The sequence below is a fragment of the Rhinoraja longicauda genome, chromosome 20 (assembly GCF_053455715.1).
Source record: "Rhinoraja longicauda isolate Sanriku21f chromosome 20, sRhiLon1.1, whole genome shotgun sequence".
Taxonomy (NCBI): domain Eukaryota; kingdom Metazoa; phylum Chordata; class Chondrichthyes; order Rajiformes; family Arhynchobatidae; genus Rhinoraja; species Rhinoraja longicauda.
Window position 1 is genome coordinate 17,260,935 of NC_135972.1, and position 16,323 is coordinate 17,277,257.

At 48.3% G+C, this 16,323-nt stretch overlaps 1 protein-coding gene across 16 annotated transcripts in view; it reads left to right on the forward strand.

Annotated features, from left to right (window-relative positions):
- The window catches only part of LOC144603593 (F-actin-monooxygenase MICAL3-like), a 201,670-nt gene that overhangs the window by 44,898 nt on the left and 140,449 nt on the right, over positions 1 to 16,323 (forward strand). For 15 of the 16 annotated variants that reach the window (XR_013548640.1, XM_078417027.1, XM_078417030.1 and 12 more), the window contains exons 3-10: positions 2,711 to 2,918; positions 3,567 to 3,680; positions 5,715 to 5,816; positions 7,950 to 8,105; positions 9,694 to 9,794; positions 11,576 to 11,833; positions 13,996 to 14,111; positions 15,382 to 15,508. Coding sequence is in view for 15 of the 16 variants with exons in the window: in XM_078417027.1 (XP_078273153.1) it covers positions 2,711 to 2,918; positions 3,567 to 3,680; positions 5,715 to 5,816; positions 7,950 to 8,105; positions 9,694 to 9,794; positions 11,576 to 11,833; positions 13,996 to 14,111; positions 15,382 to 15,508 (1,182 nt within the window). In the remaining variant the exon portion in view is untranslated. Of the gene's footprint in view, positions 1 to 2,710; positions 2,919 to 3,566; positions 3,681 to 5,714; positions 5,817 to 7,949; positions 8,106 to 9,693; positions 9,795 to 11,575; positions 11,834 to 12,853; positions 12,972 to 13,995; positions 14,112 to 15,381; positions 15,509 to 16,323 lie in introns of those variants that run through there. The other variant, XM_078417041.1, reaches the window with a different exon arrangement.

A 16,323-nucleotide genomic window follows, 5' to 3' on the forward strand; every position in this document is an offset into this window, starting at 1 on the left:
TCAAGTCTATTCTGCCATTCCATCATATCATATCATATCATATCATATATCTACAGCCGGAAACAGGCCTTTTCGGCCCTCCAAGTCCGTGCCGCCCAGTGATCCCCGTACATTAACACTATCCTACACCCACTAGGGACAATTTTTACATTTACCCAGCCAATTAACCTACATACCTGTACGTCTTTGGAGTGTGGGAGGAAACCGAAGATCTCGGAGAAAACCCACGCAGGTCACGGGGAGAACGTACAAACTCCTTACAGTGCAGCACCCGTAGTCAGGATCGAACCTGTGTCTCCGGCGCTGCATTCGCTGTAAAGCAGCAACTCTACCGCTGCGCTACCGTGCCGCCCTGGCTGATCTATCTTTCCCTCTCAACCCCGATCTCCTGCTTTCTCCCCATAACCCCTGACACCCGCACTAATCAAGAATCTGTCAATCTCCCCCGTAAAAATATCCATTGACGGCCTCCACAGACATCGGTGGCAATAAATTCCACAGATTCACCACCCTCCGACTAAAGAAATTCTTCCTCAGCTCCTTTCTAAAGGTACGTCATTTTATTCTGAGGCTACGGTCTCTGGTCCTGGACTCTCCAACTAGTTGAAACATCCTCTCCACATCCACTCTATCCAGCCCTTTCACTATTTGGTAAGTTTCAATTAGGTCCCCCCTCATCCTTCTAAACTCCAGCAAGTACAAGCCCAGTCCTGTCAAACACTCATCATATGTTAACCCAATCATTCCTGGGCTCATTCTTGTAAACCTCTTCTGGACCCTCTCCAATGCCAGCACATCCTTCCTCAGATATGGGGCACAAAACTACTCACGATACTCCAAATACAGTCTGACCAGTGCCTTATAAAGCCTCAGCATTACATCCCTGTTTTTATATTCTAATCCTCTCAAAATAAATGCCAGCATTGCATTTGCCTTCCTTACTTTCGATTCGACTTGCAAATTAACTTTTTGGGAACCCTGCACTGACACTCCCAAGTCCCTTTGCGCTTCCAATTTCTGAATTCTCTCCCCATTTAGAAAATATTCTCCCCTTTATTCCTACTACCAAAATGCATGACTCCACAATTTGCAATGCTGTATTCCATCTGCCACGTCTTTGCCCACTCTCCCAACCTGTCCAAGTCCTTCTGCTACTCTATTCTATCTGCCCCTCTACCGATCTTTGTATCATCGTATCTCAGCTCATCCAGATCTCTCACCTTACAAACCCCTACCCCTTGTCCTCCACTGCAAGTCATGCCCCCCTCACAAGGGTCATCAGGTCATATGATAGGAGCAGAATTAGGTCATTTGGCCCATCAAGTCTACTCCGCCATTCAATCGTGGCTGATCTATCTCTCGCTCCTAACCCCATTCTCCTGCTTTCTCCCCATTACCCCTGGCATCCGTACTAATCACGAATCTATCTATCTCTGCCTGTCAATCCCTCCCTATATCTCCCTGTCTCTCACCTCTGCCGGCCAGTGGTTCAGGAGAGCGATAAAGTATCTGCACAGCTCATCTGATTAATGCCAATGGTGAGATGGCTAATTAATGCAAACTCCCCCATACCTTGTACCTCAAGTTCTCATCCAGATGAGGGTGGCACAGTGGCACAGTTTATAGAACTACTGCCTGTCAGCTTCAGTGACTGGGTTCCATTCTGAATTCCTGTGTTGCCTGTGAGGAGTTTGCACTTCCTCCATGTCACCCTCTGGGGCTTCCTCTGTACTCTCTGTTTTTCTACCACATCCCAAAAACCTGTGTGTAGGTGAAGGGTCGAATTTGGGGGGGGGGGGGGGTTGACGGGAGTTGGGAGGATAAAATGGGATTAGTGTAGGATTAGTGTAAATGGGTGCATGATAGAAGCAATGGATTTCAAGGGCTATTTCTTTATGCCGTAAGACTCCATTTGGTACCAAAGGCTATACAGGATAGTGCATGCTATCCTTGCCAATTATGTCCACATCTCACCGATGAATTAATTAAAGACATCCTGCTTCTGCAGGAAGTGCTAATACTTAGAACAGTGGACAACCAGGAGCGAGTTCTAAGCTCAAATCCAACTGGAGATCTGGGATTTATATTTAAAAGAACCCAGATATTTAGGAGTAAGTTAAAAGCTATAATTTAATTGAGGTACACAGGGATTAGAGAGGTTGGGACATGACAAGGCCAGGGCAATAAGTCAGCGTGCGGCATTCAGTAGGACGTGATATATTTGTGAATGCTTATTTCCATTCAGTGATCCACCTGTGCAAACAAAGTTGCTCCACACCGGAGCCAGCATCTTCCCAGACATCCAGTTGCCTCTCGCGCAGTTCGATCGTGAAGGAAGAGTGGAACAAAGAACACTGTGGAAACGCAGGCCACCTGCAGCCCGGTCTGAGGGTGCAGATGAGTCTGGGGTTGTCCCCATTGGGCATGCTTTGGCACAGTGACCTCCTCATGGCTCTCCCCTTTGCTGGGAATGGCATTGAAGTGTACAGGGTGCATTGTGTCTGCACTGAGCCTCCCGTACACTCTCTGCTCAGGCTTTGCTATGTGCCCGAGCCACAGCCTTTCCTCCCATCTAACCGGGTCTCCCGTGCTGTTTCTCAGCACTGCCAGAGTCCACCAGCAGCCGTTCTCCATCCCACACTGCAGGCTGTGGTCAGTGGTGCTGCCTGTTTGCCCCATTAACCCTTTGCCACCGTGTTGTCTCTTGCAGTGTCTGGTAATCGGTGCGGGGCCCTGTGGCCTACGCACGGCCATCGAGCTCATGTTTCTCGGAGCCAAAGTCATCGTCGTGGAAAAGCGTGACACCTTCTCTAGGAACAACGTCCTGCACTTGTGGCCGTACACGATTCAGGACCTGCGGAACATAGGGGCTAAGAAGATCTACGGGAAGTTCTGTGCTGGAGCCATTGACCATATCAGTGAGCACCTTTCTTCCTTTTGGCTGCACTGTCTACATTACACTTCACCTGGTGAAACACAGCATGCTGAGCCTGCCTCACTCACAGCCGCTCTCACTGACATACTGATCTAGGCAGGGGCATTCACTGGGGGGATGTTTTCCCTAATGCAACCCGGGGGTAGAGCTTTGCATTGTTTTTTACTGAAATGAAGAATGCTGGATTAGTTGGCATTCTTTGCCCTCATAAAATTCAGCCGAGTCCAGTTGATGCCCCGCCTGTATCTTCCCATCTCAATGTCCATCTCAGTTTTAACTTCCATTCAATTTACAACCATCTCAGCCCCATCTGAGCAGTAATCACTCGGAACATCAGTCCTGGTGACTGCTTTGACTCTGTCCAACCCTGAAAATCCAATTACACCTTATTTGCCAGTGACACAAGTGTCCCAGGCTGTGCTTCACGATGGGAACCCTGTCCTTGTGCCTTGTCTGTGGTTCAACGCATGGGATGTGGTGACTTAGTTCAAGGGAGAAGGAGCAGGGTTGGCCGAAGAGTGTCGGCGTGGCAGCATCTGCCATGTGGCCATGGCTGAGAGAAAATGCAGACAAGGGCATTTATTTCTGTCCAGGGAGTAATCAAATGCAAATGTTCATCCTGTCCTGGCAGGTATCCGTCAACTCCAGCTAGTCCTGTTGAAGATTGCCTTGCTCCTGGGGACGGAAATTCATCTCAACGTGGAGTTCCGTGGGCTGCTCCCACCCAGGGGCCAGAAAAACCCTCGTGAGTGATTTATACTGTATCTATCATGATCGGGATCTGTGCGTGTTTGCAAGTCTGTGTGGATGCATGTCTGCGTGTGTGCCTGAATGTGCATTCACATGTCTGTGTGTATGTGCACTCGCACGTATGTGTGTGTGCATGTGTTTCCAAAGGCAGGTGAACTTAAGGCAAAAACTGCTGCACCTTCCTTGTGTGACCCATGTAGAAAGGGTGGTGAAGAAGGCAAGTGTACAAGAACTGGGATGCTGTGTTACGAGACAGCACCGAGACAACACTTGGAATATGGTGTGCAATTCTGGTCACCATACCACAGGAAAGGATTGTGATTAAGCTAGAGAGGGTGCAGAAACTGTTCACAATGATGTTGGTTGCAATTGCAATGTTTAAATGACATTTGGACAGGTTCATCAATAGGAAATGTTTAGAAGGATATGAACAAATGTATGCAAATGAGAATAGCTCAGGTAGGCACCTTGGTCAGTTGGGCTGATGGGCCTGTTTCTATGCTGTGTTAACTCTATGACTCTAACTTCTATCTTGTCTGAATCGAGAGTCAAGAGTGTCTAATTGTCATATGTACTGACAGCAGAACAATCAAACTCTTATTTGCAGAAGCACAACAGCTTGTAAACACAATGCATAGAGATAATATCTAATAAACAAAAAACCCATAGATATTTGTAGTTGAAGTTAGCGTTGTGTATTACGCAAGAACTAACAAATGAAGCATCCCGCTTTTTGTTCCTTTGCTATTTCTGTAAACACAGCCAACTGGCCCTTGAAATAAATGGACTTCAGATGTCCGAATAAATCTTTAATATGTCACATTTAAAAGTCCTTGTATGCAATGTTAGCTGTATTATCCACACAAATCCTTTCATCGCTTCTTCAAAAACCTCAGTTTAGTTGGCAAGCCAGACTTGTTCTTTAACAAATCTGTCCTTGTACCATTTAGTTACTGATATATGTCCAAGCACAGACTCCATACAGTTTATTACCCCAACAAGATTCCTGGCACTGGTGTTAACTTCACTGGATGGAATAACTAGGTTTACCCCTCCCTGTTTTGAACAGAAGGTGTTGATTAGTTACGCTGCTGGAATACCTTTGGGGAGTTTGCACCGCCTGGTTTTTAGTCTTGCTCCAGAAAGGCTCTCAACAGATTCACTGGACTATTTCCTGTTGTTCCATCACTGGGACATCATGAGTCCATGATCAACCATAAGCTTCTTCTGCAAAGCCTTCTGGGCTACTCGGTGCCAGAGTATTTTCCTGGCTGGCCCAACTGAGTTTCTGGCCAGGGGAGGGTCCCCAGGTTGTTGATAGTTGGGGGACTGGGTGTTGATAATGTTATTGAATACCAAGAATGGGTGATGAGCCGATCTCTGGCTGGAGATGGTCATTGGTTGGCATCATTGTTATGTGGCATTGATCAGCCCGTCTCTGAATGTTTGGCATTGATCAGCCCGTCTCTGAATATTTGGCATTGATCAGCCCGTCTCTGAATATTGCCCAGGCCTTGCTGTACGTGGCCATGGGCTACCTCGTTTGCCGAGTGCAAATGAATTGGCTATACAGCTCCTTAGGATCTCCTGGTGATAGATAGGAAGGTCACATTTCCTTTATAATAGAGACGAGAAACTACCAGGGTGAGAATGAATTGAGGAAATAATATTTTCATCTGAGGGTCTGAAATCATTACCTGAATGGGCAGAGGAGGGGAACTTCCACCACATTTAACAAGTGATTCCTGGAGTCCAGTGATGTACCTCAACCTATTGGGCAACAGACTGGGAGCTTGGGAACACGATTCAGCAGGCTGCACCTCGTGGTGGGTGCAATGGCTGGCAATTGCTCAGAGTCTGTGGTGGGTGCTAGGAATTCTGTCTTCCTTCTCTCAGTAGCGTGAGGCAGCTACTCTCAGATGACAAGGGCTGGGTTCCTGGGAGCCCGTGTCGTCACGGGCTGAGTGAGAGGGCACCCAGCCCAGCCCCACACCCTCCGCTAAAAGATGGATCTCACTTCTCATTGCAGACGCTGGATGGAGAGCAGACATTAACCCTCCAACCAACAAAGTGGCACAGTTTGAGTTTGAAGTCGTGATTGGTGCTGATGGGCGAAGGAACACGCTGGAAGGTAAGGAGCGCGTGGCAATGTGGGGGCCGAAGGAGACAGAGAGCAGTGCTGCCTGGACCTAAGGAGGGATTGGGAGAGAGAGCAGTGTTCAGTGGCCCAAAGAAAAGGATTGGGAGAGGGAGCAATGTTCATCGGACCAGAGGAAGAGGTCAGGAGAAGACAGCAGGAAAAGATCAATGCTGGAGGGGCTCAGCGGGTCGGGCAGCATCTGTGAAGGGAATGGACAGACGCCTTTTTGGGTTGTGAGCCTTTTTCAGACTGACAGAGAACGGACGAGAAAGTTGAAAAAGAGAGGTGGGGGTGGTGCAAAGCCCGGCAAGTGACAGGTGGATACAGATGAGGGGCTGATGTCATTGCCCGATGGGTGAAGGAGTCAAAAAGGGGTCAGACAAGGAGATGGAGGGAAATGTAAAACAGAATATGGGATGCTGTCCCTCAGGTTTGAATGAGAGGAAGATTCATAGGACAGGGGAGTGATAGAGAACAAGATTAATTGACAGGGGGGGGGGAGAGAGAGAATGCTTCATTGGAGGATGAGGGAGTGGAGTTCATTGGAGAGAGAATTAATTTAATTGAACAGGAATGCAGAGAAGAAGTTTTATTCAACAGGGGAAGGGAGAGAGAGCAAAGTTCATTGGATAGGGAGGAAGAGGGAGCGAGCAACAGCGACAGGGGGAAGTACAGTGGAGGAGGGAAATGTGAGATTCAGTGCCCCGTGGACTGGCCAGGATTGTCCGGGTCACCTTGAGGACCTTCCACGGGCACAGACGAACTCTTTCAATACTTCACGTCACTTCTTTGGTCAGCCGTCTCACTTCCCAACCTGCTGGTGGTTTAATGTCCCACGGCAGACCCTTGGGCTGAGAATCGAACATGCAGCACTGAGGAGAGTCGACTCGTGGAAGGGTCGTCTTTCACATAGGACTTATACCATGGCCTTGTCTGCACTTGGGGCTAAGATCCAGTCAATTGTAGAAGCATAATTATCTTTAAACCAATGAGAAAGAAACTCATGGTCTGGCCATGACCTCTTTGCTGAATGCTTGAGTTCTATGTGACTGGTATATGTGAAGTAGTTGTGTGTTGAGGCTTTTGAATGTGTTGTGTCAGTGGGAGTAATTGGATCACACAATACAAAAGGGGCGATTTGGTTATGCCAGCCCTTCGACAAAGCAATCCATTTACTCCCACTCCACAGTTCTTTCCCTATAAAGTTGCAATTTTTATTTTTTTAAATATTTATTATCCAACTCCCAATTGAAAGATATTACTGAATCTGTTCCAGAAATGTTTACAGGCAGCTGAACATAACTTACTTTGTTAAAAGATAAACTCTCAGCTTCCCACTGATCTAAATCTGAGTACTACCTAATAATCTTGCAACCACTGGAACAGTTTATCCTTGTGTACTCCATTACAACCCATTGTGGTGTCGAACACATCAAATGTATGTTGACTATCCCTAATGTAGTAGGTCACCAGCTACCCCAGCACACTCCCAACTTCACTAATAGCTCAGCCCTCGGCTAAACTTCCGGGAAATCTCTTCTGCAAGTGCTTGAGATTTTGTACATCCATCCTGAGGATTGGTGCTGGGATATGAAGCCATTGCTCCTGTTGGTCCGGCCGGATTCTATTGTAGTTTTACCATAATTTCCTTGATGTTGTACATTGGAGGTGACAGTGTAAAGACAGCAATCTCATACGTTTTATCAGCCTTGTTAAATTGTTCTGCAAGGATTTGTGTGTCTTCATCCTAATACTTCCATCCTTGAACCCCTTTAATATTTTATTCTTTAAATTACCTCTCATTTCTCTTTGTACCGTATGTATCACTTTGCCCCTTTCTGCACCAAACTTCATCAGCCAAACGTCGGCCTATTTCATGAGTCTGCCCTTCGTCCATCTTCTGCTTTCTGCTCCGTTATGTTCACAGAACCTCCTATATCTCGCACTGAGAATCTTTTCACAAATGCTGTAACAGTCTGCTTGCACAAGACAATGTGAGAGGTTGCATTGGCCTTAATAGTGAGTCCCTGTTTCTGATAAGCGATCCCATCACAGCTGGGCCAGGCTCAGTGAGCGCCCCGCTGATGGTGGCCCAGGAATGATCACCCTCTGTTCCCGTTGCAGGGTTTCGCAGGAAGGAGTTCCGTGGGAAGCTGGCGATCGCCATCACTGCCAACTTCATCAACCGGCACACGCGGGACGAGGCCCGGGTGGAGGAGATCAGCGGCGTGGCCTTCATCTTCAATCAAAAGTTTTTTAAAGACCTGCGGGCAGAAACAGGTTGATGTCCACTCAGCTCGGCGAAGGGAGGGCAGGGGCACGCTCGGACTGTTGGGGGAAGAGGGTCCCACGTTCCCTGCATCAGCAAGTGCTCTCTGACACCACCCCTGCACAGTCCAGCTCTTATGTGAAAGTCAATAGACAATAGACAATAGGTGCAGGAGTAGGCCATTCAGCCCTTCGAGCCAGCACCGCCATTCAATGCGATCATGGCTGATCACTCTCAATCAGTACCCCGTTCCTGCCTTCTCCCCATACCCCCTCACTCCGCTATCCTTAAGAGCTCTATCCAGCTCTCTCTTGAAAGCATCCAACGAACTGGCCTCCACTGCCTTCTGAGGCAGAGAATTCCACACCTTCACCACTCTCTGACTGAAAAAGTTCTTCCTCATCTCCGTTCTAAATGGCCTACCCCTTATTCTTAAACTGTGGCCTCCCTAGGTCGCATCCCTAGCCACAAGTTATTGCACTTGGGGACATGACTGTCCAGTGGCACAACCAGTAGAGCCAGCACCGGGGACCCGGGTTCAATCCCGACCTCTGTTGTTTAACACCGTCTCTCTGACCGTGTGGGTTTCTCCGGGTGCTTCAGTTTCTTCCCACACCCCAAAGACTTGCAGATCAGTGGGTTTATTGGCTATTGTAAGTTGCCCCAACTGCGTAATAATAATAATAATAATAATAATGCATTTTATTTATATAGCGCTTTTCATATACTCAAAGACGCTTTACAGAGATTTAGAGAACATAGGGAAATGAATAAATAGATAAATAAGTAAATAAGTAAACGAACAGAGAAAGGAGACAGAAGGTGAGGTGACCTTCAGTGCTAGAATCTGAGAGCAGTTGATGGGAACGTGGGGAGAATAAATAAATGGGATTTATGTAGGATTGATGAATGTTCGATGGTCAGGGCCTGTTTCTGTGCTGCATTTCTCTATAACTGTGACTCTAAATCCTTCAATTATCACAACGTGTGGAACTGATCAACTTTTCACTTTCTCGCAGGTCTGGTCGATGCCACCTAAACCTCATTCTTAACCTTTTTATTCTCGGCATCTTTTCAATGAATTGTAGCGGGTGCCCTGCAAGAGCAGCACATTCATTCCTGGGATAGGTGCCCACAGCAAGAAACTGCTGGAGCCAAACAGCATGGAAACAGGCCCTTCTGCCCACCGACTCCACACCAAGCAGCACCCCATTTACACTAATCTCATTTTACTCTCCCTCATTCCCATCGTCCCTCTCCACCCCCCCCCCCCCCCCCCTCTCCCTCCAGACTCCAGCACCCGTCAACATACTGGGATGAATTGACAGTAGCCCATTAACCTTCCGACTTGTATGTCTTTGGGATGTAGGAGGAAACCAGAGCATCCTGGGGGAAAAGAAACCCACAAGTACAAACTCCGCAAAGGCAGCACCAGGTGTCATCTGAGGTATTCACCCCGAGGACCATTAGATCCTTGTTCCTGACCAGACGACTGCGGTTTGCATTTGTTGGATTCAGAAATGAGCCCTTGTTTGAATTTGTTCACCATGATGAACGTTCCTGCTTCTGTGTTTAACGTGCCGCTGTTATTATCCCCAGGTGTAAATTTGGAAAACATCGTTTACTATAAAGATGACACACACTACTTCGTCATGACTGCAAAGAAGCCGAGTTTGCTGGAGAAAGGAGTGATTCTGCAGGTGGGTGGGCTGTTGTTACCTCTTCAACTGCTGCAGCAACACTGGGGTCTAAACACACGGGAGGCAGGGGGGGATCTCCAGAACCTTGGCAAGATGTGCAAAGTTAATTTATATGTGAATCCCTGAACCACTCGAGTAGATCTTCTTCTTCTTTCGTGTCCATCATCCATGTTTCAAATGTTACATCGCTGTCATCGTCTGTCCTGAAAAGGGCGCAAGCTTCCGGCGACAATCAGAGGGAGCCATCACTTGTACAGTAGACGATGGTGGTAGCAGAATTAGCTCAGGACACTTCCAGTTTCCAGCCCTGCGACGTGGACATTTCTGCTATGGGGCCACTCGAGTAGATTCCAGCCTCTGATTGTAAACACCCAAACTCCTTGTTTGTATTTCAACCTATAACGCCTCACATTGTAACAAATACAACCTACAACCTTCTGAAAAAGAGCAGAAAGTGCCGGAAACACTCAGCAGGTCAGGTAGCATCTGTGGAAAGAGACACCGTTTTTTTTACAAAGGGTCATTGGCCTGAAAGGTAGACTCTGTTTCTCTTTCCACAGATTCTGCCTGACTTGCTGAATGTTTCCGGTATTTTATGTTTTCATTAAAGATACAGCCTCGGTTCGATGGATCCCCTGGAGATCTGGTGTAAACCAGTAAATGCCCTCAGTGTGATTCGAGCCTGTGACAAATGTAACAGCAAGTAAAAACGCAAGATAGAGCCTTCGAAATCTCAGCGAACATTTAGAATGTAATCTTGCCTCAAGGATATGAACATCCGTGGTATATCATTCAAAATTTCTCTAATACGAAAAATATAAGCAACAACTGTCAGCAAGCATTCGGCCATTCTGATTCATTTTGTCATATTTTCTTCCAGTTTGGAAGACAAAGTCCGATGTTTCAATTTATTATTTCATGTGTACAGTGAAAAGCTTTGTTTTGCATGCTATCCAATCAAATCAGATATTATACATAAATACAATCGGCAAACTCGAGTAGAATAGGTAAAGAGCACTGGGAAACAAACAGTGCAGAATATAATTAACAACTAGAAATGGTGCTAGATTTACAGGTAGAAAAGAGATTAAAAAGAGTAGAGCAATTGTATTGGATTAATTTTGCTCCTCACACTTATGAACTTATCAGATCATTAGGTAGCACGGTGGTGTAGCGGTAGAGTTGCTGCCTCACAGCGCCAGATTCCCGGGTTTGATCCTGACTATGGGTGCTGTCTGTACAGAGTTTGTACGTTCTCCCCGTGACCTGCGTGGGTTTTCTCCGGGTGCTCCGGTTTCCTCCCACACTCCAAAGACATGCAGGTTTGTAGGTTCATTGGCTTCAGTAAAAATTGAAATATGTCCCTTGAATGTATAGGATAGTGTTAGTGTGCGGGGATCGCTGGTTGGTGCGGTCTCGGTGGGCCGAAGGGCCTGTTTCCGCGCTGTATCTCAAAACTAAACTAAACTAAACAATACTCAACATGCAGCTTCTAAATATCTGCATAGGAAGGAACTGCAGATGCTGGTTTAAATCGAAGGTGGACACAAAATGCTGGAGTAACTCAGCAGGACAGGCAGCATCTCTGGAGAGAAGGAATGGGTGTCGTTTTGGGTCGAGACGGGTCTGAAGAAGGGTAGATTGCTTTACAAGGTCTGCCGCAGACCCGATCCGTCTCATTCTGCCCGTGCTGTAAGATCTTTGATGCAATAAACCATGAGCTATATGGTCAAAGTTGCGGGTTGACTATCATGTTTGTTCTCTCTGCTTTTCCTCGTTAGGATTTTGCTGACACGGAGAAGTTGCTCTCCCGGAATAACGTCAATCAGCAGGCACTGCTGAACTATGCGAGGGAGGCGGCCGACTTCTCGACCCATCACTTACTGCCGCAGATGGACTTTGCCATGAACCATTACGGTCAACCTGACGTGGCCATGTTTGATTTCACATGCATGTATGCCTCAGAGAACGCCTCATTGATACGGGAGGAGAGCGGGAAGCGTTTGCTGGTCACCCTCGTTGGTGACAGTCTGTTGGAGGTTAGTAATAATAATAATAATATATTCCTTTATTTGTACAACACCGGGAAATTTTGCAGAGTTACAGCAGCAAAGTGGATAGCAAGAGACATTCATTATAAAAGAAAATAAAGATAAGGATAATTGTCATCATTTACTGTGTTTTCTTTACTGTTACTGTTAACCGGTCTGTTGACTGGTCTGCTGGGAGCAGTGCTGGTTGTGCAGTCTCACAGCAGCGGGAAGGAAGGACCTCCGATATCTCTCCTTCACACACTTGGGGTGAAGGAGTCTGTCACTGAAGGAGCTACTCAGTGCAGTGACAGTGTCCTGCATGGAGTGGGAGTCGTTGTCCAGCAGCGATGTTATCTTTGCCATCATTCTTCCCTCTCCCACCGCCTATACTGAGTCGAGGGGGCAACCCAGACAGAGCTGGCCTTCCTGATCAGCTTGTGCATAAACCTCAGTGAGGCTGACCAGTCCCTGTGCTGTGGGGCTGGAGGCGACAGGGTTCCCCATGTGGCCAGTGGATCACGGCCGTGCTGCTGGACAATAGATCCATAGATCTACTGCTATTGTGGCCAATAGATTCATTGCTGTGCATCATGTCTCCTGCAGTGAAACAAAGAGTGTTTCACTGTCCATGAGGCAGGCACTGATGGCATTCGTCAGAACACCTGATCACACCCTGTAGGTCAACAAATCATTGGTGATCTGAGCAAACTAAAAGATCACTGGATCCAGTGGAGTAGCTTACGATATTCCCCCCTGTACCACGATTGCTGATGTATTGTTAACAGAACACAACGGTACAGAACAGGAGCAGGCTGCAGTGGCTGTGATGCCAATCTAATCTTATCCCATGGTTCACATCCCTCCATTTGTGACTGTCGGGTTCAATAGGGTAGGAGGGCATGGTGGGGGAGGGGAGGGGGGGTGACCGGGTCAGCACAGATAATAAAAGGTAGAGGCCTTAAAGTGGAGATAACTACCTACAGACCCACAGACAGGTGCCATGTGCTAGTAAGATCGTGTTGTCCCTGCAGTGACGAGACCCCAAGACAACATGGTGATGAAAGATTGTTATTCAACGAACAACATTGTCACCCGTAGCTGGATGGGGGCAAACACCTGACGTGGCAAAGGGTGAACCCACCAGGTACTATTCCTAAGTGATGGTACAAGGCCAGGATATTGGCTGTTACTGTGTTTCACTCTGGAATAAATTGGTTGTCATTTGGGTCAGTTTGCAGATGAGAGATAAACCCAGCAATGGCAAAAATATGGGCAGAATTAACCAATGCAATGTCTAAGACAATAATGGATTTTTTTCATTTGGAGCCATGAAGTGGAAAGTTCAGTGATCTAATAAACTTGCAGAAGCACGGGGTGCAGACTGGTTTACATGTGGGAGTTTTAACTTTCATTTGGCAAATGAATTCATGTGTGAAATCTAGAGGGTGAGGGTGTGTCTGGGGGGGGGTCAGGGTGTGTTGGGGATGGGTCAGGATGTGTTGGGGATGGGTCAGGGTGTGTTGGGGATGGGTCAGGGTGTGTTGGGGATGGGTCAGGATGTGTTGGGGGATCGGTGTGTTGGGGGGGTCAGGGTGTGTCTAGAGGGGGCAGCCAGGGTGTGTCAGGGCGTTCGAGGTGATGCCGGGGCGGAGCGAGGTGGTGGTGGGGGGTGTAAGGTGGTGGGGGGGTGTGAGGTGGTGGGGGGGGGGGGTGGTGGGGGCATTGGTGTGAGGTGGTGGGGGGGGGGATGAGATGGCAGGGGGGTGTGAGGTGGTGGTGGGGGGTGTGAGGTGGTGGGGGGGTGTGAGGGGGTGGGTGTGAGGTGGGGGGGGGTGTGTGACGTAGTGGGGGGGTGAGGTGGTGGGGGGGGTGTGATGTGGGGAGGGGGGATTTGAGGTGGTGGGGGGTGTGAGGTGGTGGAGGGGGGGGGTGTGAAGTGGTGGGGGGGGGTGTGAAGTGGTGGGGGTGTGTGAAGTGGTGCCAGGGGGGTGTGAGGTGGTGGGGGCGTGGGTGAGGTGGTGGGGGCGTGGGTGTGAGGTGGTGGGGGCGTGGGTGAGGTGGTGGGGGTGTGAGGTGGTGTCGGGGCGAGATGTGTCTGAGCTCCTCTGGTTGTAGACTTTGTTCCCCCCTCACTTATCTCTGCCTAATGATTGCGTTTGTTCTTCCAGCCCTTTTGGCCCATGGGAACTGGGATTGCTCGTGGATTTCTGGCAGCGTTTGATGCTGCCTGGATGGTGCGAGGCTGGGCACAGGGAATTCCTCCACTCAAGGTGCTGGCGGAAAGGTGAGAGCCTCGGCTGTGGTGTATCATTGTGTTGGGCTGGGGGCTGGGGGTGGACTGATCTTTGTTGCAATTCTTCCGTTCACTGGGCAGCTGACTGTCCTGAATATACACCTGATCACATGATTTTCATCACACGTACACACATCTACTCCCCACCCACCCCCACTCCCCACCCACCCCCACTCCCCACTCTGGCATCTCTGAGTTTCCCTGTGGTCATCGTCACATTTGTTTGTCAGTTTTGTTTCCTTCTGGCAAGTGATAGGAACCTCAAGTCACTTGAGCCTGTTCTCCTGAATCATGCCATGGTGATCTCTGCTTTATCTATTCATTGTGTCTTGCACCATTTTCTTTCATTTGCTGACGTAAAATGAAATAGCTCTTGTGTTGAAGGCTGCTGTTGGTGGTGGAGCGAGTTAACAGCTCCAAGTTCCTGTGTGCGCAAATCTCTGATCATCTGCCTTATACTAAATCACAACGAAAGCTCGTCAATACCTCTACTTCCTCAAAGGTATGAGGAGATTTGCTATGTCGCCAAATACTCGTATCAAACGTTTACAGATGACTGGAAGGTCAGTCTGCTGCGATCTCCTCGCCTCTGGCCCACTGTGATCGGTTTACCAGAGTCCTCCACGCTGCATCTAAAGAACCGAGATGGTGGACCAGTGGAACCTCTTCATGAAATTCTAATCATCAATGCCAGTCCTGGTCTGCAGCCAGGGGGTCTTCCCTTCAGAGACCCTGGCTGGTTTAATTAACGTTAAATGTGCTTGATTTCATTTCTCACCAGACGTCCGTGTCCTGTAAATGGCGTGATGGTGCTGAATCACTTAATGAGGTTCTTCATAAGTTCATGTTCTAGGCCCATCAAGTCTACTCTGCCATTCAATCATGGCTGATCTATCTTTCCCTCTCATCCCCATTCTCCTGCCTTCGCCCCATAACCCTTGACATCCTCACTAATCAAGAATCTGTCAATCTCCACCTTAAAAGTATCCACTGACTTGGCCTCCACAGCCATGTGTGGCAATGAATTCCACAGATTTGCCACCCTCTGACTAAAGGAATTCCTTCTCATCTTTCTAAAGGTACGTCCTTTTATTCTGAGGCAATGACCTCTGGTCCTAGACTCTCCCACCCGTGGAAGAATCCTCCCCGCATTCACTCTATCCAGACCACTCTATCCAGTACACCTTTCTCTGCAGTTGACTTTCTGTTTAGTTAATAGGTGGTGTGCAGGCCATCATTAATGTGCAAAACTCGTTTCCAGGGAGAGCATTTACAGATTACTGCCTCAGACCACGCCGCAGAACATCAGCAAGGACCACAATGCATACAGCCTTGATCCCGTCACCCGATACCCCAAGGTCAATATCCACATTCTGGATCCCAATCAGGTTAGTAAATAAACATTATTGCTCAGTCCACCAACGCCGTCTTGTCTTGTGTCTTCCCAGGAGAACAGGGACACTTACTGCAGCTCCAGTCTGCTGGGAGACATGATCTCCTCTGTCCAACACAGCAGTAACCACAGTACCACTTCCATTCATACAGCAGTAAACCCAAGTCAGTACAGCTCCATGAGCCATTATAAGCCCCAGTTCAGCAGTAAACCTGACCTCCCCATCACCACACCACAAACATAACTCCAAGTCCTTGCCACAGCTTCCTCCAACACTCCTGCCCTCCATTGAATCCAGGCTCTTTTCCAAGACCCCTACATTGGATGTAAACCAGCCACGAATGATGAACCTGTTTCTTGCCCTCATCAATTGCTGGACCTTTTGACCATTGGCAGTGTTGGTTGCACCTTCCTTGTTAAGACATAGGCCCAGCAATCATGCCAGATTGTATGGATTCAAAGCCATGCCATTGCCTCTCAACTGGCCGTCCATGAGGACTCTGGCCCATTAGCACCACCAAAACAGGCCCTTCAGCCCAACTCGTCCATGCCAACCTACGTGTCTATCTGTAACCTCGTGGCCCGACATACCCGTCCCCACCCATGCCTTCAGTGAAGGGTATGCACTGGGCATGTCTGAAATCGAACAGAAGATTACATGTGTGTAGAAGCTAAGGCAAACATTCCCGCAAGGTCAAACCTCTGCATTCATGCCCTGAAATGCTGCGAATATCTCTGAGCAGTTGGCCCTCCAGTCTGAGGAGGCAGCTTCGTGGATATCCCGAGCGAGGTGGAAAACAGGACACAAAG